Consider the following 26,764-nt stretch of genomic DNA (forward strand, 5'->3'; position numbering starts at 1 on the left):
AATCTTCTACAGCAAATCAACGTCTATCACTACGCAGTTTGATTCAGATCTGATTAATTCAATTGATCTCGTAACGGTAATGCATACCAATTCACTATACATTATAGTACCGTTGTCATTGATTTTTTCAGAAGAAAATCAAATGAAAGAGTAAGAGGAAAATTAGGATTAGAACCTTCAGAATCCCGTTGTACCTCTAACAAGATATCTATTATTATACACATACCTTGAATGTGTTTTTTTTCTGGATATAGATTTGCCGTAATACCTACACCTAATTATTCAATTACATCCATAGGAAGTAGATTTCAATGTTCTAAGGTAATATTTACATCCGAATATTTCCCAATTAAAATTCTAAGCTCAGGTCATTCTGACCATAGAGCTAACTTTGCAAACATTTATTAGGAAAAGTTGAGAAAATTCCTATATCTTGTTTTGCTTTTGCTATTGTTTTTGTATAGCAATTTGCGAACAAATTTAATTGTGCATTGCATTTTATAATTTTGTAAAGCATTTTCAGCAACAATGCATGCAGAAATTATTTATTTCACCGTTTTACGCGTACGTGAATAATAAAAATAAACATTTTTTACATTCGTACACCGAATAGAAGAATGTTACAACTCAAAACATGGAAATTTTGAGTTATCATCGCTCAAAAGAGAGTAGAGAGGGAGAAGCGACCTGATGGTATTTTTGCATAAACATAACTAAAGAAATTAACCCCTAGATGGCAGTAATACCAGTACTCCAGGGGGCAATTTTGATACAATAACATACTTTAAAGGTTATATTCCCACAAATGTGTAATTTTGACTTCTAACAGTCTTGCACCGCGTGTGCGATACAGTGCATATTTTAAGACACTTTCATTAGGCGACATTAGAACTTAAGAACAACTTGCATCATGAAGTATCAAATTGAAAGTCTTCGTATATCAAATTGAAAGTCTTCGTAAAGTCCCGTTACACACTAACATTTTGTGTCACACATTCAAGTCACATCGCCTAGAAGGAACATGTGAACAGGGAATGTCACACTTAGTATTACATTTCTGTAATATATTTTATAAAATATAAGCATGAGTGCCCGAAGGGGAGGGCAGGGTGACGAAAATGTACATGTAATATAGCAAATCAAGTATATTAACTATTATATTAAATAGCAGAAATACCAGACGTATTATAGAAACCGTGGCCATGATCCTCCCCAAGAAAATTTTCTTCGGGCGCCCCCGAATATAAGTGACACTGTCCTTAATGTATCGTTTAATCTTTAATGGTTAATGGATTAATCATTTAATGGTTACTGTCGTATTAAAACCTTAATATTTCTAAGTTCCATGTTTTTAACTAAGTTCCACATCGCCTGATTGGCTACTTTAGTTTCCGCCATGATTGTTGGCTCAAAACGTTGCGATCCTATTGAGGCGGAGTGGGCAGTGTAGGGGTGGCGAAACTGTGACGTATGACTTCAGGATTTTGTTGTAAGGCAGATCCTCTATTTTATAAGATCCTTGAATACAACAGTGAATGTTTCTCTACATAGTATACACCCAGCCACAAAAGTATCTCCCCCCTAAGTGCTCTAATTCCATTACTTGGGGTCCAGGTTTTTGCAGTTGTGAGAACGCCTAGACAGATGCAACCCAACTTACACGTAACTTTTCTCGGCACTGCCAGCAGTTGGTAGCACTGAGTCAAGTCTGTATGGAAGTAAAATTGTGAGTAGATGACGCACGAAACATTTCTCCATTCTGAGATCAATCTCTCTGGTTCCGAGCGTGTTGTCCAGTGAACATCATATGCTAATCTCAATATTGTTGTGTATGTAATGTATTTTCATTATATACTGTATATTCAAAGAAATAAAATCCTGATCACATATGAATCAGGAAATGCTTGAAAGTAGCTGAAAATATCAAATCTAGAACAACTACTGGAAATAACTTTGTAAATGATTGCCTCCATTGAGAGACTTTCTCCAATTCTCCTCATTCCAACGTCTTTTTCTTTCTGGGGGAGAGAAGATCTTGCTTATCACACTGAGTATGCATTGAAATTGAAACACTTGAAAAGGTTTCAGCCTGGCCTGGATTCGAACACGGGTCCACCTAATAGAAGTTCAATGCTCTAACCACTCACCTACTGCGCCATTTAAACTTACTCCCAAACTAATACCTAGTTAGAATCGTTTCATGGAAAAATATAAACAAAATACTCAAATGTAACAAAAACAAACAAATATAAACAATATAAATAAAAATGTAAATAAGAAAATATAAGCAACTTGTGTGAGTGTCTTAATGACTTACTCGAGATTTCCTTGTTTAACTCAGAAACAAGTTATATAAACGTTGCTCAATGAGAAAAATATCACGATATGTTCTTCAAGTTGAGCCTACGTCTTCGGCAGAACCGTAACTTGTGTATGGGGAGGCGGGCAACTTCCCCCAGGGAAGCTCTCCGGTGTTCTTCCAACTTCGCCACGGAGGCGATGAAGGAGACGTCGCTTGTAAAGGGATAAATCGTTGAGATCTTTTTAATTTGGTCAATCATAGTGCTCTTTTAACCATATATATGAGACGATAACTGTTTGGGATAAGATAAAATGTGTTCGCCACGTAATTTTATAACAAAATGACGCGTGTCTATTTACTTTATTTCATAGTTCTCCCATACTCACTTTCTAATGATCGACGACAGTTGCTATCTAAATTCACACAATTATCGCACTCAAGATTTTTCACTTCATGATGTTGAGGCAGAGGTTATTTTTAACCCCTGGAGCTCAGTTTAGGAACAATTCGTCAGGAAAAAATATATATAATAATAACCGCATGCACATGACTGGCGATAGTTCGTGTTGGTCCCTTCGTGATTCTCCGCGGCGAATCGAAGGAGCGCGGACCAAAAGAAAGTCCTCGCTGCTACGCGATGGTAACTTCAACACCCCGACGTGAGATATGTATTTCGACTCGACGAAACCCTGCCGGCAGTGGGACACTAGAAGCAATCCTTCGACTTGTCTCTATATTGACGATCGACGTTTACCCGCAAGTGGGCCACTAGGTGTTGGCGACGTTTACGGCATGGGGGTAGGTCCATGTTTCATATAGCCTTGCTGCTGAAAGGGACGATAAAATCGACTCAACTCAACAAAAAATACAGTGCTTCGCATCATATATCCACATATGTTTAGTATGCGCTTTATAATAATTGCTGAAGCTTGTTTATTTTATGGAGCGCTTAGAGGGCAGGGCAATCAACCCATAAAGTTGTGACAAAAATAGACATAAAATTTGTAATGTAAGCTTCTGTATGTTGGTCTATGTACATTGATTTGGGACTTTCAAATTTCATCCGTTTTCCCACTGAGAAGTATCGATAATTCGACAAGGAAATAATGAGACCATGATAATTAATTTGAAATTCATCGTAATTTTGCCCATGACAAAGACTTTACCATTTTATATCGTAAAGGTCAGATCCATCATTATTGTAACAGAGCGGTGCTTGAGGGATTGATCCTACAAATTCAAATTCCGATTAGTTAGAATTTGACAACCTGGTTTTATTACAAGCATAAACTCTTTAGTCGGTAGAAAAGAGGACATGGATCATGTGTCAGAGTTGATGACGATGTGTTTTGGTGGGGGGTCGAAGTGGGTAATGGTTGGTAGTAGGTCAGAGTGGGTCGCGGCGGGTGGTGGGTCAAGTTTTCATTGACCCACGTCATCTCTGATCAAATCTGTAAAACCAAACCAAACGAAGAGCAATATTACTACGCAAAACTCTCAACATCTTAGCTATTCATGACAGACTGTTGCATAATCCGAATAACTCTAGTATATCCACAAACCATCATTTGTCATATTTTACCGAAATACGTCATGACTTTTCTGACAACCTGATACTTTAAATGTTGTTAATACGCAAAGTTCATTGATCTTATCACTTATTCACTTATTCTCTTATGATCACAATCTTTAGGGTACTTCCCGTAGATATAGAAAGGTGAAATGTAGTATCCAGGCTTGGTGTAGCGTGCAAGTAAACAAATGAAAAGCAACAGGATAATATTTCCCTCCTCCAAACTCCCTAATGTGGAGAGTGTTGATTATTCAACAAAAAGACTTAAAATCCAATCAGAAAATTCATAAAATATAAAATATATAGCCAAGTCTCGACTTTGCAATATTATTATTATTATTATTATTATTATTATTATTATTATTATTATTATTATTAATAATAATAATAATAATAATAATAATAATAATAATAATAATAATAATAATAATAATAATAATAATAAAGGAATGGCAGAATTACAAAATCAATTGCGTGAACAATACCTTCCAATTAAGAAAAAAAATTATTACCACGACGCAGGGCCGTAAATTGTGAGGCCACCCCTAGGGAAGCTCCCCGCCGTTCGAGGGGTTCCCATTTTAAGACAAAATTGTCTTACTCCATATACGATACGAAAATGAAATTATAAGTGAAACATCAAACAGGTTCACTACATTACATAAACAGAAGAACACACAAAAGGCAAATAAAGCAAAAATGAATCGTGGGCCCATTTCAGTAAAAAAATGTCTATATTAGGGGCATTAAAATAATATATATTCGTATATTATTGTCAAATTTGTCTATATTGTCTCCTTAATTAACTTGTCGTGTATAGAACGGGCCCAGAGGAGTAACTAACGACCCCGCAGACCATGGTGTGCGGGAGATTCCAAGAATTTCAGATATCCTCTGATCTTATTGACCGATACAGATAGGACATCAAGAGTCATGACCTACATATACCGGAAATTAAGGCAAAATGCTGTCTGCTCTCGTGGCCAAGTGTTCTAGGGCAACGTGTGGCGTGGGTTCAAACCTTGCCGAAGGATTTTTTAAATTTTCATAACACTTTTTTTATTAAAATAAACTTGAAGTTTTACTGTACGGATACATAGTAAAAGTAATAATAATAATAATAATAATAATAATAATAATAATAATAATAATAATAATAATAATAATAATAATAATAATAATAATAATAATAGGAACGGGTTAGAAGCCCCGAAGGGGTTGGTTAGGTTCTGTTCTCTTGGTCAAATTTTTATGTACATTTTACACGGCCAAGTTCAAACAGCTGGCTAGAGTAGCACGCGAATACTGAAACTATTGGGATCGGCGTAAATGCTGTCGGGTTTTCTTCTTTGGAAATTAGAAGTTACGACGAGGAAGTATAGTAGTAATGTAATTCGGCAGCAGTTAAAAACGATGAGGTAGCCTCAACTTGAAGAACGTTTCGTGATATTTTGCTCATTGACGAAAGGTCTATATAACTTGCTTTTGAGTTAAGGAAAGAAATCTCGAGTAAGTCATTGTGACACTCATAAGGAACGTCTTCTCATACGAGCATTAATAGTTTATATAGTCTTACATGCAACGATTTTAACTAGCTAAAAGTTTAGGTAGAATGTTAAGTGACGAGGTAGGTAAGTGGTAGCCGGTGGCAATAGCCGAGTGGTCTCGGGCGTTCGGCTTCGGATCATGAGGCGCAATCCACTGTGGGTTCGTATCCCCCTGAAGAGCAAGGTCGGAATTTTAACTGTCCTGGATCTTTCTGTGTTTGTGTCCCTGTCGTGTTTGGATTACGCAGAAATTGCGCGAATTGCCAATGGCGAACAGTATCCCGGTTGGGACGAACTTTAAAAAAAGTGGTTAGCATATTGAACTTTTGTTCAGCGGGCCCGGGTTCGAATCCCGGCCAGGTTGAAACTTTTTCAAATGTTTCAATTTCAATACATACTCAGTGTGACAAGAAAGATCTCTCCTCCAGAAAGAAAATAATGTAAGAATGGGGAGAATTGGAGAAGATCTCTCAATGGAGGCAATCATTTACAAAGTTATTTCCAGCAGTTGTTCTAGGTTTGATATTTTCAGCTACTTTCAAGCATTTCCTGATAAATGCATGGTCCGTATTTTTATTTCTCTAAATATACAGTATATAAGGAAATAATACATTACATACACGGCAATATTGAGATTAATATATGGTGTTCTTTGGAAAACACGATCCGAACCATACAGATTCACCTTAGAATGGAGAGCTGTTTCGTTAGTCACATACTTTACAATTTTACCTGAATAAACACCTGGATCAGGTCTACCAACTGCTGTTAGTGCCGCGAAAAGTTACGTGTAAATTGGGTTGCATCTGTCTAGGCTAGAGGATTTTATAGGATGTTGAAATAAGAGAAATGCCTCGATAATTACTAGAATCCACTTTGTCGCCTTTCTTATGAATTGGAACAATCATTCATTCTTTGCACGTTATTGGTAATTCCTCCTTGTTCCAGAAAAGGATAATGAGTTTGTGCATCTTGTTCTACAATTTTCCCCAGTTAAAATTAACTCAGCCGGAATTTCGTCTACACTCGGAGATTTGTGTTTTTCTAATTTGTTTATAGTAATTTCTACTTCTGTTCTGCTGGCTCCGAAATTTATTGTTCTGTTGTGCACTTCCCTTTTCCCACGAACATTAGTTTCTGGCTGTGTATAGTCAAAGACTTCTTTCTATCTATTTATGATTCTATATGTGTCAGTAAGAATTGTTCCGTCGTCTCTCTATATATACGCGCGAGGTTGATATCCTTTCTCAAATTCATTGATGCCCTTGAACATGTCTCGAATTTTTTCTTTTGCTATTATCTTCAATTACATTAATTTAAGCTTTCAAAAAATTGCGTTTCTCTCTCTTCTAAACATTTTGGAACTTTCCCGGGAATTTTGTACTCTTCACGATAAGATTTTTGGATGTTCCAGTACACGAAACTAATGCCGTTGTCATTATTTTCCTTAAGCAGACTTCCTTTTCCTATAATCGATTTGAAAATATCCTGTCGCCCTACCTTCGCATTGAAATCCTCTAATAGAATTTCCGTATGGTATCGCAGGGCTTGGTCGAATACCCGTAATACTTCTTAAAAAGGGTCTTTTTCAGAGACTTGGACATTACGGAAGCTAAAGAAGAAAAATTTAGAGGGCTTCGAAATGTGGTGTTGGAGGAAGATGGAGAAGATAAAATGGACAGAGAGAGCAACAAACGAAGATGCTTTAAAACGGGTAGGAGAGAAGAGGACACTTCTAGCCACCATCCTTCGTAGAAAGGCCAATTGGATTGGACATATCTTGCGAAGAAAATGCCTTCTTCACACCGCCATAGAAGGAAATATAGAAGGGAAGCGAGGAATAGGAAGAAGAAGAACACAGCTGATCGATGATTTGAAACATAGGAGAAAATATTGGCAGTTAAAAGAGGAAGCTGAAGATCGAGAAAAGTGTAAGAAGCATTTCCAGGCCCAAATCTGAAAACTGAAAAAAATAAAATAAAAAATCCACATTAGTCCCAGGACCTGCCGGAAGGCAGAATACTTAATAATAACAATAATAATATCGTCATCCTTATCTTCTGTTGGGGCATGAACATTTAAAACTATAATATCACACCATCGACTCTTAAGAATAATAAAGTCTATCATTAACGAATTCAACCCGTTTAATTGTTGATATTGAAAGAATCGAAATTAAAATGCTATTTGTGTGGTTACATACAGAATAAAATTATGAAAGTTTACAATTATTACTGGAAATTAATGCTGTCGCCCATTTCGAATAGTTTCCGATGTATTGAAATATCATTTCTTATCGATAATATGAAACGTTACAAATAGTTGTACTGTAAATTTTCATAACTGATCTCCAAGTGGATCTGTATACCAACCAAAGGTAGTGTTGTCAAGTTTAACAAAGTCCAAAATACGCCTCTTGGAAACAGATCTTATTTGTAAAATAATACATAATGATGGCTTTTGGCTGTTGCAATGGTCTGTCCAAAAAGCATGATAAAAATTATTAACATAGCATAACATTTTTTACGGTCTATCCGTTTAAAGGGTTACGCCCTTTTTTCGGGGAAGTGTTGCATTTGTATTATGGAGGGTTTAACAATTTTGGTTAGTCTAAGGGATTTTTTTCTAGCATAACAACAAAATCTGCTTCTCTTATATACAAAAAATGAAAAGCTTGGTATGGTGAGTGTAGGGGCGCCGAATTTTACTTCGCCCCGGGCGCCGAAATATCTAGCTACGGCTGTGCCTAGTTATACCTTATTTTATGCACTGGTGCGATATAATAATACAATAAATGAAATTGGAAAGAGGAAAACTACATAGTTTTTTTCTTCAAGTACTAATTGTCATTCTCCAGATTACCTAAGGTGGCATCTGATTTTCAATTTGTCCACATGGAGCTTCTTATCAAGTGCTGAATCTATTATGCCGACAAGATACGGGGAATTATCATTACGCAGCCTCCAAAGTGAAGCTACATAATATTCCTATAACGAAAATACAATAATTTAAGTGCTCCTTCGTGTGCAAGCAGTTAGCATACGCGCCTTTGGCATGGAGACTCAAGTTCGACTCCCGGTGGGAGCTCATGTGGTTCGGATTTCACGTTAATCAGTAGGATTCGTCTCATATAGCCTCGTTACCAATGTTCGAAGTGGAAAAAGAGCAGGGACGGTGGTAATAATATTACGATTTTGACTCGTCATCCCGGTTTTCTAAATATTGAAATATAGTGAGTGCATGTAGCCTAAAAGATTGCATTTATATTTACATAAAAACTGAAAACAATATGAGAGTTTCTCTTTAGTTATGGGGGGATGAGCATGGAGGAACTTTGATCCTCCACCAATAACTTTTTGAAAAAATAAAAAAAAAATATTCCCTTATGTTGTATTACAGAGAATTATACACGAAAATGCTCAAAAACAGAGTTTTTGTGTTAACAATCAGTGTTGCCAATTGGGGGAAAGTCTCTAAATCTAGGGGACTCGCATTCCAGGAAAGCGACAAAAAATTATTTTTCCGATTAGCGGGTTTTTTGGTGATTTTGGAATGACGATTTGGCGACTTATTTACAAATCTAGTGACTTTTGTACTGCGAACAACTTATCATAAAATAAGTACTATTGGCTCGAATCAGTTCAGATATATGTTTATTTTCCTTTTGCTTATTTGAATCAGTGCAGATGTTGACGAGCTGGGAAAGTACATAACATTTTTCTCTATATTCCCACTTTGATTGCTGTTATCTCTTACCTTCTAACGGGGACCAACACCAGCTTTAATGTCCTTTAGTTTACAGAGCTTCCGTTTAGAAGCACAAATATTTCATTAACGGTAGCAAACAGATTATCTGTAGAAGCGTGAGTAGAAGTGAAGTAAGATTTTTCGTAGACCTTGAATTTTGTTTATTTCTAAACTTATTTTTGATTTCGTTGAAGCAAAATTGATCATAAAATTATATATATATATATATATATATATATATATATATATATATATATATATATATATATATATATATATATATATATATATATATATATATATATATATATATATATATATATAAAGTGAAATTATTGTTGGTTGTATATGAGCAGGGTCGGATCTAGGATTTTCTGAGGGGAAGTGCAATAACTACCAATACATTTGAATTCAGTTGGATTTTTTTTAAATGTCTTTAGGCATTTGTAGTGAGAGTGAGGAAATGCAATGGAAATGCTAAGTGTCTGTTCTCGGTAAATCCTTTTCTTTCAACTTTTAGAAAATTGACAAACTATCGATTTTGCAAAACTTCCCTTTGTTTTAAGTCCAAACGGAAACATGACAGCCAGTGGCGTAATCCCCCCCTCCCCCGAAATCTTACTTACTATAGTCAAGTATATGAAATATCTTGCAGAATTTTCACATTTTCAGGCAAATCACCCCCCGGAAGTTAGCAAAGCCCCTCCCGAAACAAAATCGTAAATACGCCACTGATGACAGCAGAAATTTTTGGAAAGTGTTGTATTTTCACTGCTACTTTCTCATTTTAGGTAGTGTATATTTACAACGAATCGGGGTGGTGGGGTGGTGGTGATGGTGCACGTGCACCTTTCCACCCCCCTAAATCCAGCCCTGTATATGAGTCTTTCATATACGTTCTGTTAGCGCGACACACACACACACACACACACACACACACACACACACACACACACACATATATATATATATATATATATATATATATATATATATATATATATATATATATATATATATATATATATAAGATGCAAAACTCCACAAAAATTTTTTAGCGACTTTTCACCCAAAATTGGAGTCATTTCATCTCCTATTTGGCGACTTTTTGAAACAACTTGTTGGCAACACTGTTAACAATATCCTGTGGAAAAACTCCCGGACCCCACTCGACTGAGGGGTTTTCCATACTCCCGAAAGGTCCGTCCCCCACAGCAGACAACCTCTAAATCCGCCCATGCTCAAAATATGACATTTATATGCATTAAGGCAAGAAGACATACATATAAGAAACTAATCAATATGGCACATCGTCGGCGGCAATTCAAAACCTGCTATGTGCATTTTGCAGGAGAAGCGAAAAACAGTATCCTGGTTAGCTTTTTGGCTTTATAAAAGTGATGTTATAAGTAATATTTGATGCTGCACGTAACTTGATACCTTTTCAAGTAACTTGAGAAGGTACCAGTTACGTGCAGCATCAAATATTACTTATAACATCACTTTTATAAAGCGAAAAATCTAACCTGGATACTGTTTTTCGCTTCTCCTGCAAAATGCACATAGCAGGTTTTGAATTGCCGCCGACGACATCAAAATATAAATTAGATTAACTTCTCTGAAGACACCTCATTTTAAAAACAAAAGATGGGGAAAACATAACAAAAATGTCGATGTTGTCAATTTTGAAATTATTTCTATATAAGAAATACATTTTTTCTTTATATGCAAGGCTACTTGCCCATTACTGTGTATAAAAATGGATTTATTAAAGGTATTTTGCATCTACCGGTACTCTCCAGTGACAGTATGTCTTGATCACTGAAAGACCAGAGGCAGTATGCCTTCATCATTTAAAAAAAAAAAAAGAAAAGAAAAGAAAAGAAAAAAAAACGGTATAGCATACCACCGCATACTGTCCCACTTCAACCACTACTCGTTACTGAACGGGCGTTAAAGTTAGTGTAAAATTACAAGTTTTGACGATAGATGTCACCACAGTCTTCGTATCTCTCCGATGTATTTTTTACCTTTCACGAAAATTTACAATTTCTTTTATAAATTTCAACTTAGAAACTTCAAATTTTTAGTGAAGAAACTTCATAACCTATTAAAGGAAACAATCCATGCTGATTTTTTTATTTAGAAATTTCTTCATTGTTGAAACAGTTCCATTGTTAAAGGTTTGAATATCCATTTCAACAATCAAGCCATTTCAACAATGAAGAAAATTGTAAATAAAAAATCGACACGGATTATTGCCTTCGATAGATTATGAAGTTCCTTTTCTAAAAAAATTAAGTCTGTAGGTTGAAATTTGTAAGAAAAATCGTGAATTTTCGTGAAAGATAAAAAATACATGGGAGAGATACGAAGACTGTAGTGCCATCTATCGGCAAAACTTGTCTCTTTAAACCAACCTTAAACTCCAAATAATCTCAACAATAATTTAATTAAGTATTAATTGTCTAAGAAACTGATATTCTAGCCAAATTAAGGCTGGTTCAAGCTTGTTTTTCCAATTTTTTAGATTGTAGACCGAACATTTCTTAAGGCATTTTAGTTAAAAGCAAGAGAATGTAGCAAAAGAATATTTCTGAGGCAATCTAAATGCTTTGTTTATGAACTTGCCCCGAGCTTGAAACTACTGCACAATAGAAAAGGGAGTCTTGCAAAGGTCCCGCGTTTTCGTTAGTTATTAATAGGGCAACCCAAAAGCATAAAAAGCATAACAGCAATTTACACATATGGTTGGTACCTTGAACATGGTTGTGGTTGCCTAAGGGTCCAGAAGAAACTAATTTTAAAATCATAATAAAGCATAATTTTAGAAAATAAAACATAAAGCATAATTTAAAATATATAACACAGTTCTTGGAAAATTCTGTTTAACTGCAAGTTTAACTTACTGTATTAATATTTTTAAAACCAATGTTTACAATGCAATACCATTGAGAACATAATAATGCAGCAATGAAAAACTTATTTTTATTTCTGTAAACTTTCCGGTGTAATCCTTTGATGTGGAGAAAAGAAAAAAGGAAAAGAAGAAGAAAACTTTCCGCCAACAATGAATAGTACACAAGAACTCCACTCCACACTATATTGTTTTGCAGGGCTGTAGTCGAGGGTAGGCCTACACGGCGGTACACACCGCCTCAAAGTACTTTCTACTTCAGTTTCGTATTATTATTTCGTATTAATATCTATTTATTTAAATCGGGCCATAGTTCCAATGAAAAAGTGACTATATCACCCTTTTTCTCATATTTTTAACAGGTGTTCAAATAGGCCCTATGTGAGTCATGAAAAAAATCCGGCCCGATTTTTTTGTTTCTTCTCTATACCCACTACCATTTATGTTATTAAGGAGTGTCATCAAGAAAATAGCATGAATTGCTTTTAGACTATAAAACAATGATGTATTCTTTATATTTTAATTGAATTAATTAATACATACGATTTACATTGTTACTTAAAATGTCTTCAAGTCTTTTATGACAATTATAGATGATCACAAAACAGCGTATACCCTCTTAAAATTTTACTACCACAGCACTGTTGTTATGTATATCTCTTGAATTTGAGCACTTTCTGTACTTTTTGGTAGCATCTTTTGCTTTCCCTTTCTGTATATATGCACCTCTAAGGTGCACACAAGTGATAAAAAACTGACTCGATTAAAGCATATCTCTTTACAGTGCAATAAGTAGAAAGGTCATTAAATATGAAAGAAACCGGTTGCATAAATAGATCAAGATATTTATAATATTTAATGTATAGTAAATATTATACATTATACACAATTAATGTAAAACAATGACTGAAATTAAGAATAAAGTATAATAAAGCATAATTTGAAAAAAAAAATAAAGCATAATGTGGGTTGCTCTAGATTAAATTCCGAAAAGTGAGCTATTGTCTTGCAGTTCCAAAGTCCATTGAGATGCTTTATTTCCATGTGCTATAAAATGTCAAAGTTCGCGTGGTCACTTTGTCATCAATTCGGGAAGACTTATCGCGACTATATCATATTTGATGCAAGTAGCGTTAATTAAAGCTATGGGTACAGTGAAAGAGTTACAATAAATCGGAACGAAACTCTTACATCCATTACTTGCATCAGATCTAAAGGATCATTTTGATTAATTGCCTTTCCATGGTTCTTTAGAGACCCTTTGTTGCATACAGTATGGGGGGAAGAGAAGAGTAATTTGGGAACAGTCCTGACATTGTAGTGACCCTTGTTCATTGCCCGGCTAGCTCAGTCGGTAGAGCATGAGACTCTTAATCTCAGGGTCGTGGGTTCGAGCCCCACGCTGGGCGAGTTGTAATTTTGGTAATTTATTGTAACTTCTTCGTTACATTCATAGTTCTAATTAACACTATTTGTATCATACGAGGCACGTCCAGAAAGTAAGTTCCGTTTGGTAATAAAATTAAATTGTGTACAGATACAGAAAAATTATTTATTGCACAAAATTCTACAACTCTTAAACTACTTTTCCACATAACTGCCGAAATTTTGCAGGCATTTGTCCTAGCGTGGCACAAGGTTTTGTATACCTTCTTCATAGTTTGTCGCCTGTGTCTTCAACCAGTTGGAAACAGTTTCTTTCAGCTCGTCGTCATTGTTGAAGTGTTGACCGCCAAGGAAAGACTTGAGATGTAAGAGCAGATGAAAGTCTAATTGTAAACCTGCGGTTTTTTTTAGATCTTGTCATCAATCGCGTGAACCAATTCTTCTGTAACCAAAGATGGACGCCCACTTCGTTCTTCATCGTGCACGTCACTACATCCTTCATTGAATTGTCGGACCCATCTTCTCACCATTGAATCACTCATCGCATTTTGTCCGTAAACATCGCAAATTTGCCGATAAATTTCACTTGGTTTCATTTTCCTCGCATTTAGAAAACGAATCACCGCTCTGATTTCACAAGCGGCGGGATTTTCAATCAACACCGACATTGTAAACAAGCACAACAAAGCGTACGTGACTGACAGCGATCTCCAAATGGCGCACGTTTCTTCTCCTTGATACAGAGCGTCTACCGCGCATGTGCGGAACTGCGAAAGCAGCGCTGCAGCGGAGATAAATTGAAACGGAACTTACTTTCTGGACGTGCTATGTATATCATATAATCGCAATAAATTGTCCTGAATTGACGACAAAGTGACAATGCACACTTCGACATTTTATATAATATAGAAATAAGGCGCCTCAATGGATTTCGTAAATGCAAGAGAATGGCTTACTTTTTGGAAGTGAATAACTAGCAAAAACACGGGAACTTAGCAGGATTGCTTTTCTGTAATACAGGTGTTTCAAGCTCTGGGTAAGTTCATAAACGACGCATATATATAGTTATCTCATAGCATTGACTCAGAAATATTTTTTGCTACATTCTATTGTTTTTCACTGAAATGGGTTAAGAAATGTTCAGTTTACAATTTCTAAGAATTGGGAAAACAAACTTGAACCAACCTTAATTTGGCTAGAATATCAGTTTCTTAAGCAATTAACACTTGTGAAAAATTAAATTATTGTATTTTTGTCATAAGAATATGCTGTAGCTTCACTTCGGAGGCTGTGTAATAATAATGTCCCGTATCTTGTCGGCATTATAGATTCAGCACTTAATAAGAAACTCCATATGAACAAATTGAAAATCAGATGCCACCTTAGGTAATCTGGAGAATGACAATTAGTACTTGAAGAAAAAACTATGTAGTTATCCTCTTTCCACTTTCATAGTGTTTATTATATCGCATACACGGTGGAAGACTGTCAGAAGCCAAAATTAAACATTTGTAGGAATATGACCATTAAAGTATGTTATTCATCAAAATCGCTCCCTGGAATACTGGTATTACTGCCATCTAGGGGTTAATTTGTTTAATTACGTTTATGCGAAAATACCACCAGATCGCGTTTCCCTCTCTATTCTCTTTTGAACGATGATAACTCAAAATTTCCATGTTTTGAGTTGTAAAACTCTTCAACCGGGTGCACGAGTGCAAAAATTGTTTATTTTTATTATTCACGTACGCGTAAAATGGTGAAATAAATATTTTTTATGCATTGTTGCTGAAAATGCTATACAAAATTATAAAATGCAATGCACAATTAAATTTGTTCACAAATTGCTATACGAAAACAATAGCAAAAGCAAAACAAGATATAGGAATTTTCTCAACTTTTCCTAATAAATGTTTGCAAAGTTAGCTCTATGGTCAGAATGACCTGAGCTTAGAATTTTAATTGGGAAATATTCGGATGTAAATATTACCTTAGAACATTGAAATCTACTTCCTATGGATGTAATTGAATAATTAGGTGTAGGTATTACGGCAAATCTATATCCAGAAAAAAACATTCAAAGTATGTGAATAATAATAGATATCTTGTTAGAGGTACAACGGGATTCTGAAGGTTCTAATCCTAATTTTCCTCTTACTCTTTCATTTGATTTTCTCCTGAAAAAATCAATGACAACGGCACTATAATGTATAGTGAATTGGTATGCATTACCGTTACGAGATCAATTGAATTAATCAGATCTAAATCAAACTTTGCGTAGTGATAGACATTGATTTGCTGTAGAAGATTGTCCAATATTATGGGTTGCAGATCTTTGGTTTCTAAGTTAATCTTGTTACAAAGAGCTTGTAACAACTGTAAGACAGAAAATTAATCTTGCTAAGTTCCCGTGTTTTTGCTAGTTATTAAGTTCCGAAAAGTAAGCCATTCTCTTGCATTTCCAAAGTCCATTGAGACGCTTTATTTCTATATGTTATAAATTGGCGAAGTGCGCGTTATCACTTTGTCGTCAATTCGGAAAGATTATCGGGACTATATGATACAAATAGTGTTATTTAGAACTATGAATGTAACGAAGAAGTTACAATAAATAACCAAAAGTTACAACGCGCCCAGCGTGGGGCTCGAACCCACGACCCTGAGATTAAGAGTTTCATGCTCTACCGACTGAGCTAGCCGGGCAATGATCATTGCATACTACAATGTCAGGACTCATACGGTGTGTAACAAAGAGGAACAATCGAAAGGCAATTAATGGAAATGATTAGGGCAACCCAATAGCATAACAACAATTTACATATGTGGTTGGTACCTTGAACATGGTTGTGGTTATCTAAGGATCCAAAAGACACTAATTTTAAAAGCATAATTTTAGAAAATAAAGCATAAAGCATAATTTAAAATATATAGCACAAAAAATCTTGAAAAATTCTGTTTAACTGCAAGTTTAACATACTGTATTAATATATATATATATATATATATATATATATATATATATATATATATATATATATATATATATATATATATATATATATATATATTTAAATCAGTATTTACAATGCAAAATCATTGAGAACATAACAATGCAACAATGTAAAGCTTATTTTTATTTCTGTAAACTTTTCGGTGTAATCCTTTGATGTGGAGAAAAGAAAAAGGGAAGGAAGAAACCTCTCCGCCAGGATTACTCAAGAACTCCACACTATATTCTTATGTATACCTCTTGAACTTAAGCACTTTCTCACTTTCTGTACTTTTTGGTGGCATCTTTACATGCATATGTAAGGCGCACACAAATGATAGAAAAAACTTACTCGAGTAAAGCATATCTCTTTACAGTGCATTAAGTAGAAAATACATTAAATATGAAAGAAACTCGTTGCATAACATAATAATAAATAGAATAAGATATTTAGAATATTTAATGTAATTTTATACATTATACACGATTAATGTAAAATCAGGAGCGTCATTTCAGCTTTTGCTTGGGGGGTGGGGGCAAGACCCCTTGATAAAAGTAAAATTTCGCATTTTTCACTAATTTACTACTATTTTATTGATAAAAACTATACAAATCTCAAACTCAGGGGGCAATTGCCCCTCTCTGCCCCCCTAAATGACGCCCCTGTGTAAAACAATGATTGGAATTAACAATAAAGCATAATAAAGCATAATTTGGAATAAATAAAGCATAATTAAACAAAAAAGTAAAGTATAATGTGGGTTGCTCTAGAAATGATCCTTCAAAACCGATGCAAATAATGCATGTAAGAGTTTCATTCCAAGAGGATATACTGTTCATATAATATTGTTAAAATAAAATATAAACATGTCAGCTCAAAGGTGAATGTAGTTAAGAGTAAGTGAAAACATCTTACAAGATTTTGGAAACGTTCTAAAGAGATGGGAATGTGTTTTGATAGAGTTAAAGAAAGTATTACCTGACCAGCGAACGGGTGCGGGCGGCCGGTTTTGGAACTAAAATGCAAGCAGCAGTGTTTCTAATCGGATTACTTGTAATCAATCAATCATAGTTCTTTTTGTCCTGTTCGTAATAAACCACTTCACGCACATGCTCAAGACAGGGGTATCAAGGGGGCCCTCCCCCAGAATAGGATATTTTTTTATTTTAATAATAAAACCTAAGAATTTCCACCTTTGTATTAAAAATGTAAAATAAAACCTAAAATAGATAGGCCTTACTTTTTTTGTGTTTTACGTTGCAGAAGTCAAATAAAGCAAAAAATTGCAAGAAATTACCTACATTAGCGTTCTTGCTCAAAAAAAATGTCCACCTTCGAAATCATAGGTGGCCATTTCTGTTTTAGAAATTGCAGACAATAGCTACTCCTCCTTTTTTAAAGTTGTTTTATTTTTCTTTCCTTTTTTTTTTTTTTTGCAATACACTCTTACCTTGATTTGACTTCGAACAACCGCCCCCCAAACATTGAGCCTGGATCCGCCCCTGGCTCAAGTTAAGACAAACAGTTTCAAAAGTTATTAAAGTTATTTGCAGAACATCTTAAGTAACAAGCGAAAAACAACAAAATACACCCTCCATATTAACTTGCGAACAAACTAGCGAGCAGCGTTTTACAGGCTGCTCCTGTTTTATAATGACATCGAATAAAACGTAATCAATTTTTATACAATCTGCTTAATACACGGTAGAAGCTCACTGAATTGTCAATTGTGCTATGTTGTTCTTAAATTGGTAATTTCCATTCATATATCACTATTCACAATACATCTGCATTACTGCAGGAATGGTTCACTACAACCACATAACTTACGGCGTTCTTTATTAAGCGGAAAGAGATTACGCTATGACTAACATCCAAACTGCAACTTTTAAAAACCGTTGGATACACTGCAGAGTGAAACTCTCCGCTACCCTGTCCCGCCGCGCTAGCCAAGAAACTGATATAAACACAACAGCAGCGACATCCTCCCAAAACCGCACTGCTATCCTGGTCAGGAAATACAGTGTAGCACAAACTACACATTTTTTAGTTGATTGATCTGATAATCTTTTCTGAAAAAGTTACAAAAAGTTGAAGCATAACGAATCGATTTCATTTTTGCCGGATTGCAGCATGAAGGATCAACTTTGAACTCAGACACTTTGGGAAGGAGTATGTTAAGGGGGAACTATTATGAAGAAAATAACCGTTAATTTTCTAGTACATACCCTTCTGAACGTATGTTCTGTGTCACTTGTGGACTTCTGTCCCAAAAGCGTAACCAGAAATGTTATAGGTGTATACACAAAGGTAATTAAAACAGATCTCTTTCATATGAATGTGCACAATAGTAATTAAAAACCAGCCACTCTCTCACTATACCATTCTCACATGCTTCGTTTTATTGTGTTTTTTTGGGGTAAAATTGTCAAAAATTCAAATTTGGAGGTTTTGGATCTATTATATCCTCTTTGCCTTTGGTGAAGCTTTAGTGTGAGTAGAGAGATCAATTCCCTTTCATTGGATATGGTTATATCGATGATTTCCTTTTAAATTTGGCAGGGGACTTTCTAATTTTTTGTAATTGTTAAAAAATATATATTGGTAAATGCTCTCTAGAACTTATTTAAAATTGATTGGTTCTGAGTATACTCCATTTTATGAATAAAAAAATGTTAAAAATATATCTTCAGTAGTAACACTTGATATTTGGCGAGAAAATTTAAATTTTGGAATTAGCATGAGGCGCAAAGTTTGGATGTTGTGCTTAACGTTCACTGAGATGTATTGTAACATAACTATATGGATTAATACAAGATCATATTGCCCTTTATTGAACATGTGTACCCTGAGACCGGGAGAAGTACATTTGGTCCATTCTGAAAATTTGGAATTTGTAAATCGTTCTCTAAGACCCTGGCAAATTTGGTTGATCTATTCTGTTCTTTCAAATGTAAAAAATTCCCGAAATTCAAATTCGATGATGTTCACGTGATATATCGTCGACAGCATCACAAACTGTCGTATCTCAGTTTTCTAAACTTTTCAGGAGAGCAATTTTTAGGTTTTCATACAACTTTGAACAGCCATAACTCAAAATCCATTTTACCGAAAGGTCAGTGTAGAAAGTTTTATGGAATTTGCCTGTAAAGGCTTGTGGAAAATTTGGCGGGAAAAAGATACGACAGTTTGTGACGATGGTAATCCTCTCTTGTATGAAAGATACGACGCATATTTTTTATACTGAGAACTACATTAATAGATGAACAATCGAAATATATTGCACTTTTATTGAAAAACTTCGTGTTTATTACACAAAATAATTTAACAAATGCTTCCTGAGATTCTTGAGGGTAAAACGAAATTCCTGAGAACACACAAGAAACACAATATTGAGAGCATACTAACCATAACATAAAATAATGCTATCAAGTTGTTATTGCCATAATATAAAATCTTGCAAAGTAATTTGCAAATTGCATGCTTTGATATTGCACTTGAGAAGGTTGGCTAATGTGGTAAGTTTCTGTAAAATTGAACATGTTCAGGGTTTCGAGTGATTAGAGTTGGGCCCGGACACAATGATAACGAGTCCTCGTAGGCGTGGAAGACCCGGGTTCGATTCCCGGCGGGAGCTCATGTGGTTCGGATTCCACGTTAATCAATAGGTCCACGTCTCATGTAGCCTCGCTGCTGAAATGGACGTTATAAATCAATCAATCAATCAAAACGAGTCCTCGTACTTGACAAGTCTGCAAAGTAGGAACTTCTGTCTGGTGGATTCAATCTGCGTTCTTTTCAGGGAAATGGTTGTGCAAGTGTCCTCAAAATGACTTGTCTTAAACTGAATGCAGTTTGGATAGTCTTTGTTCATTTTCACTTCGCGCATTTCCGTCCAATTGATTGGATCTCCATTTTCGTCACGTCTAACTGACAGAATACCAAGACATTGGGACAGAGATCTAGTCTCATACATCGCTTCTGTCAACACAATGAACGGTATATGGGTTATTTTTCCTTGCCGGTTTAACAATCGGTTCAAGTTGCGAGGGTACAAAATTACTGCCACAGAGCTTAGTAGATGTGCTTATAGCACTGTGGACTGAATCTCCCTCATTTTGTCGATGCCTAGATTCAAAGAATCGGAGAGAAATTTCTCTGATGTTCTTACATGTTTGCACCGCATACCCCATCATAGTAACCAACCTGAACTCCTACTAGGTTTATCCTGTATTTCTCTAACTCATTCGTTACGGATTTTAACGCGCCTCCCTATAAAGAATTCTAATATTCCATGTTCCAAATATCATGTCCATTTTCTTTTGCTGATGTCGTGCCAAGTTATCAGTCTTGGTCCGAGGCTTCTGTGATTGTTTCTGAAAAAGTTTTTTTTTTTTTTTTTTTTTTTTTATACAGGATGTTATTAGCCTCACCCAAACCCCCAAGCTGGAGGGCCACTCATTGTCTGTCCGCGACTGCTTATTCAGTATCTTCGCAGCTAACCTCTATATCTGAAGGCCTTTTCCTCGATCCGCAACCTGGGGTCGTGGTGGCTCAGTGGTAGAGCGTTCACCTCTGGTGCATGGGTTCCAACCCTGCTCCCGCCAAGTGAACTTTGTGGTGGACAAACACTGTGTGCGTGGGTTTCCTCGGGGTTCTCCCGTTTCATCCCACTTTCTTCATTCCACCATTTCGTTCATTTCTCATAATCACCGTCTCCTTTAACCTAACCGTCATAACCATGGGACGTAAAACTCAAAAATGTCATGTCATGTCGATCCGCAACCTGACGACGCTCCATGCCGTGTAAATATAGGGGAAAGTGGGGGAATACCACGCACTTAAGGTACATTTTCCAATATTTCGCTACAAATCAAACAAATTAACATGAGGAAAATGTATGTTGTAACTTAGTCATTCTAGTTTCATATTCGGTCGTTGGTAGTGCTTCTTGATTTTCATAGATTCTGTAAAAATAAAGTTTGTGAAAAACGACAAACGCGTGGTATTCCTTACCACATTGGGTAATCACACGCATTACATCGGGTATTGGCACGCACTAATTCCTTAACGTAAAGCATCAGAATCTCTTTCCATAAACTTAGGTCGTTTGTTGACTGTAAGTTTAGGTCAACTTCTATTTTGTTTCCTCAGCTTGTCTTCACGTTTTCCACCAACATCGAATTTTCTAGTTTTCTTCTCAACTTTGCTTTGCTTTCTTCGCTTAGTGCTCTTTCTGAATTCAGCATCTTCCAATATTCGTTTGGTTGGAGTAGAAGTTAAGATTTCTGAACGCTTTTTTGTTATTTCGAAGAGTTGACTCGGAAGGCTTGGGGAAAGGAGAAATCTGCGAGACTTTCACAACCTCATTTTGTAAAGAAGACGGTTGGACAAGCAATGGTAACTGCTGTGATGATGTTCCGGGTAGTTGATGTTCTTCACGATTTAGCCCTATTTTCGTCGAAGATGGTTGTTCATTTTGGCGTAGGCCTATAATAGTTTGAACATCGGAAAGCAATTGGGAATTCACTTCTTCAGAATCTCTCTTTCATCTTCAAGTTCTACGGTCTAGAATTGCTGAGCAGCTTCAAAATCTTTTCTGAAAGTGTCCAGCTCCAAAGGACAAATACCCGCTTATTTAAAACCATTAACAGCTTTGTCCATATTTGCTGCTTTCAGATAAGCTCTATTAAAGATATCGACTAAGTCATATGGAGAAATTTTTCATTAACATAGCGCTTCGCAAACAGTGTGCATTCTTGGTTGAAATATGTTTTGTGAGGACCAAAAAAGGTAAGGTCTAGCGACTGAAGTTTATGTGACGTATGCGGTGGTATTGTATCCACAACAATTCCTTTCTTCTTACAAAAATTGTAAATTTCTAATGAAATATGGCTCGTGTGATCCAAAATAGATAGGACTGGATCATTTGTTATCGGTTTCGCAATCAGAGCAAAATGTTGCAGCCACTAGATTCATTGCTCCACCCAAGAATATATAGATCCAGTAGATTCTGCTTTCTGCAGCTGAGGTGACATGCGTTTTCTTGGGTAGATAAACATAGGGGTATGTAAGACATGGCAGCTTTGTAACGGTTTTACCCCTTTCCCATGATATTAGTGCTCCGAGCTGTTTCACTCCCTTTAGATCCAAAATACGCCCTGGTGTCTATACTATGAATATACCTGTTTCGCCAACGTTAAAGATCTAATCTTCGCAGAAATGATATTTTTGGGTAACTTCTGTCAGGTTCTTAAAATATCCTTTCACCTTTTCTTCATTGAATTCGTCGACCCTCTTAATACTAATTGCTTTAGATTTCCTTAACCTTATCATGGAATTTTTCTTTAAAAGCAATTCCAACCAGTCATTCCCAGCAAGTCGACCTTCTTTATTCAAATTGTGTTTGATATTAGCTTCTGCTTATTCATAAGCTATTCTGTGTAGTTCAATTGGAGACATTCCGTAAAACAACTTGGCTAAATGTAAAGCGTGACCAGCAAGTTCCGCTTTTTCTGTAGAGCTCAATACAGCTTTTCTTCCCATTTTCTTAGAACAGACAGTCCCAGCTTTCACTTTTGTTCTTAATGTAGCCTATGTATCCCAAAATTATTTGCTACCTCTGTAATTTTTCTTCCGCCATTTATTGCTCCTATGGCGTTTGGTAGTTGTTTTAATGTCCATTTGCACTTCTCTGTTTGCCTAATATAGTGTCATGGCATCTGCAATATACATAAAAAAGGAAAAGAAACGCAGCATAATTTTTTTTGATAACTGCTTCGTGAAGGGCAATGCCACGCACAATGGACGACATGCGTGCAATTACCCCATTCCAAGCCGAGAAAGAAAAATTGAACCTTCAGAAGTTTCACGTCGTTTCATATAAACAAATTTATCATGAACTTACTACTAGCACACTACGCTAAAATACTGTATACACATTATAAAAATCAACTAAGTATTTCAATACATACCTCTAAATCTGCAAACGAAGTAAATTAGAAGAAATTACAACAAAACAACATTTCGCTATGCCATGAACCACACCTAACAGCAACTGGCGCCTCGCTCATGCAATATGTCTTTCATAGTCTAAACTAGATAGTAGCACTAATCTGAATCAGTTTCGAAGCATTAGAACTGAGAAAACAGGGTGCGTGGTATTCCCTCGTTGTGTGGTATTCCCCCACTTTCCCCTATATGTATCCCCGCATTGATCAAGTATAACATTCTAAGCTTATAAGTTTATTTACTTCGGCTGTTCCGAGCTTAAGATATAAGTAAAATACATTAGGAACAAATGATAAAGAAACTAAGTGGATAACAATAAGAAATGATATAAAAAGCAATGAGTTTATCAGTACGGGACTGTATACCTACTTCTGGGCCACTTTGTATATATAAACAAATTGCTTTGAATATAGGCGTATCTGTCCAGTTGCGAAAGATCTGTTGCTCACAAACTGTCGTAACTCAAGATACGACTGTTTGTGAAAATGGTTTATATGCTTCATCTTAAGATACGACACAGTGACGTCATCACCACCGTAAAAACAACGCACATTACAGATGTTTCGTTTTGGGAAATTGTAGAAATCAGTGTATGCAACTACATAGTAAAATATCTCAATTTTCGATTTATTTTAGATACGACACTTTGTGACGCTGTCGACGATATCATCTTAACACGTTGAAACTTAGAGACACTTATAGCTTAAGGTTATTGGCGTAACAGTTTTAGAACTTGGAACCTGGTAGAGGTAGGTAATTTTTAATATCAATTGGTATGAAACATCAATGTCACACTTTGAGCTTCAGGACTCATAGTCTAAGGTCATTGGTGGGTAGTTAGTTACCTTTAGAGAAAACTATTTGGTTGATTTCTGCCTATAGCTTTAAATTTTGAACTTGAAATCTGATAGGTAATTATTGTAACTTATTGATATATATCAACAATTTCACATTGTGGTTATGACTCAGTCTAAGATCATTGGTGTGATAATATTTACGACATGATACCTGATAGGTAATTATTAAAATAAATTGATTTTATCAATTCTCAAATTTAAGGGGATGATCATAGTACCCTACACGAAATTTTAGAGGAGTGCATTAATGCACCCAAGTCTTACAAAAAGAAAATGAACACCTGTACTCACCCGTATAACCATATAACATGATAAACCATTATAGAAAATGGTAAAATAGGCCAAAAACCTCCGAAAAAAAATTGGCAATTTTATCCCCGTGAAACGGATCGAAATGGATCACTCAACTTTACAGTGGTACATAGTCAATTAGGGTCCCAGAAAACATTTTGCATTTGTTGTTTATTTAATAATTTCAAATTTAAGAAGTGGTCCTACAAATGTCTCCCAAAATTTAAGAGGACAGCATCAGTGTACCTGTGTCCTGCGAAAGGGAATAGACCCACTTTCACTCATGTAACCATATAATGTAATAAAGTCTTATCAAAGGGGATAAATTAGGTCAACATTTTCAAAATTTTGAATTTTTGGCAATTTTATATTTATGAAAGGGAACGAAATGGACCACCCAAAATTACAGTGCTACATAGGCAATTAGGGTCCTAGAAAACATTTTGCAATTATTATTTTTTTTAACAATTCCCAATAAACCTTGTAAATAACATAGCAGTTAAGTACAATATGTATTAAAACACAAATGACATAATTGATTAATTGTAAATTATAAGAAATAGTAGTGGACCAAGCACTGACCCCTGTGGAACACCGCTTTGCATTTTACCTTTAGAGGAAAAAAATGATTTTTTCCATCGATTTCTTTGCTAATTTGAACTACTTGATATATATTTTTTAAGTAAAATTCAAAACACTTATTAGGAATTCCTCTTATGCAATAAGAATGTATTTTTTAAAGAAAGTCGTGATTAACTGCGTCAAATACCTCGTAAGAAAAGGAAGAGACTAATGGTCACTAATGGTCACTTCTTTGTTGTTTATCATGTTTATGACAGTACTAAGTATTATTTTTTTTTAAAAAAAGCAGTGTTAGTGGATTTATTTTTAAAAACCCATGTTATGATGATGATATTAAATTATTATTATCTGAATACTTCCATAATTTATTAGACATTACTGTCACAAAGAATTTGGAGAATAATGACAAGATGGAAATAGGACAATAATTCTTAACGGTTTGCGTCAACTCAAGGCAAAATCTGCGATTTTGTTTGTGATAACAGGGATAGCACATAATTCATTTTTGGAAGTATTACATTATGTTATGCTCCGCAGTTTTTGCGAAGGTTGTACGAAATAAGACCCCTTGATCCTTACTTTGGGATGTGTTGCGTGGGCTTATTCCGTTACGATTGGAATCATAACAATGCAAATTTGCAATAGCCCTATTAGTTTGGGCTTTATGCAGAGTCATTCTGACGCGTGATTAGTGCCATACTAAAGAGTTCGACTAACATATATTTCCTGGAATAGTCAGGCTTTTAGTATGACGCTAATAAAAAACAAAACGACTTGCATAAGACCCCCTATCCTTTTGCGTTGCGTTGCTGTACGCAAAATTTTAAGAAGACTGATACAGAATGAGAATTCTGGTTTCGAAGATTTATTTCTCATCAAAATGTTCTGGAGCGTTATTCCATTCATGCCTTCGGAAGGGCTTTATTCCATTAACGCCTTTGCAGATCGCATCGTACACAAGTAACACAACAACTAATTATAACTAATTTGCCGTAATCGGAAACTGAAACGCAATTATTTCTTTGATTAGGTTGTAAATATCAAAGGAATGAGGATGTAGTAATATCCTTGCTTTTACTCTGCTGGCGTAATGTTGCTTATAGAATTTCTCATATCGTACTTCATCTTGCAGATGTGCAAGGCTGGCACTCATGTTCTGTAGTCGTCACTCAGCAAACAGCTGATTGATGAATAATCATAGAATGTATTTTTCACATGCACGTTAGTAGTCAGTAGTACAATTATATTGTAGTGCATGAAAGGTAAAACAGTACTTGTATGTGGTATTTCTGTTGCTATTGCTTTTAGTGAACTTTTTGTTTGGTGTAACTGGCATTAGATCCATGGCGCTATGGGAGATAGAGGCAGAAGTGATCAGTCGAAAGCTGTGAAAAATCCCCTACTTACCGCAGCTGGGAGCGGTTTTCCTTTTGAGCATTTTTCGGGAAGTGCTGTTTTTATGCCAGTTTCAAATAATGATTCTTCAATATTGTCCGGAGGTAAGACAGGTTTTGAGGACACATTGACAGTAGTTAGAGATAAGCTTACGTGGCCTACTATC

The 26,764-nt window shown here is 35.5% G+C and overlaps 1 protein-coding gene and 2 non-coding genes across 5 annotated transcripts in view; 2 read left to right on the forward strand and 1 right to left on the reverse strand.

The window, feature by feature from the left end:
- Positions 1–26,764, forward strand: part of LOC145689360 (triacylglycerol hydrolase DDHD2-like) — a 160,406-nt gene that overhangs the window by 57,118 nt on the left and 76,524 nt on the right. Inside the window, exon 1 of one of the 3 annotated variants that reach the window (XM_081763514.1) lies at positions 26,310–26,424. The exons of 1 other annotated variant lie outside the window; for it this stretch is intronic. In XM_081763514.1, the coding sequence (XP_081619640.1) occupies positions 26,391–26,424 (34 nt within the window). In that variant the 5' untranslated portion in view covers positions 26,310–26,390. Of the gene's footprint in view, positions 1–26,309; positions 26,703–26,764 lie in introns of those variants that run through there. One more of the 3 variants, XM_081763513.1, reaches the window with a different exon arrangement.
- TRNAK-CUU (transfer RNA lysine (anticodon CUU)) lies at positions 13,423–13,495 on the forward strand. Its single transcript has one exon. It is a non-coding gene; the product is annotated as a tRNA-Lys (tRNA).
- TRNAK-CUU (transfer RNA lysine (anticodon CUU)) lies at positions 16,103–16,175 on the reverse strand. Its single transcript has one exon. It is a non-coding gene; the product is annotated as a tRNA-Lys (tRNA).

This window comes from Thermobia domestica, chromosome 1 (assembly GCF_964235325.1).
Source record: "Thermobia domestica chromosome 1, izTheDome1.hap1.1, whole genome shotgun sequence".
NCBI classification, from domain to species: domain Eukaryota; kingdom Metazoa; phylum Arthropoda; class Insecta; order Zygentoma; family Lepismatidae; genus Thermobia; species Thermobia domestica.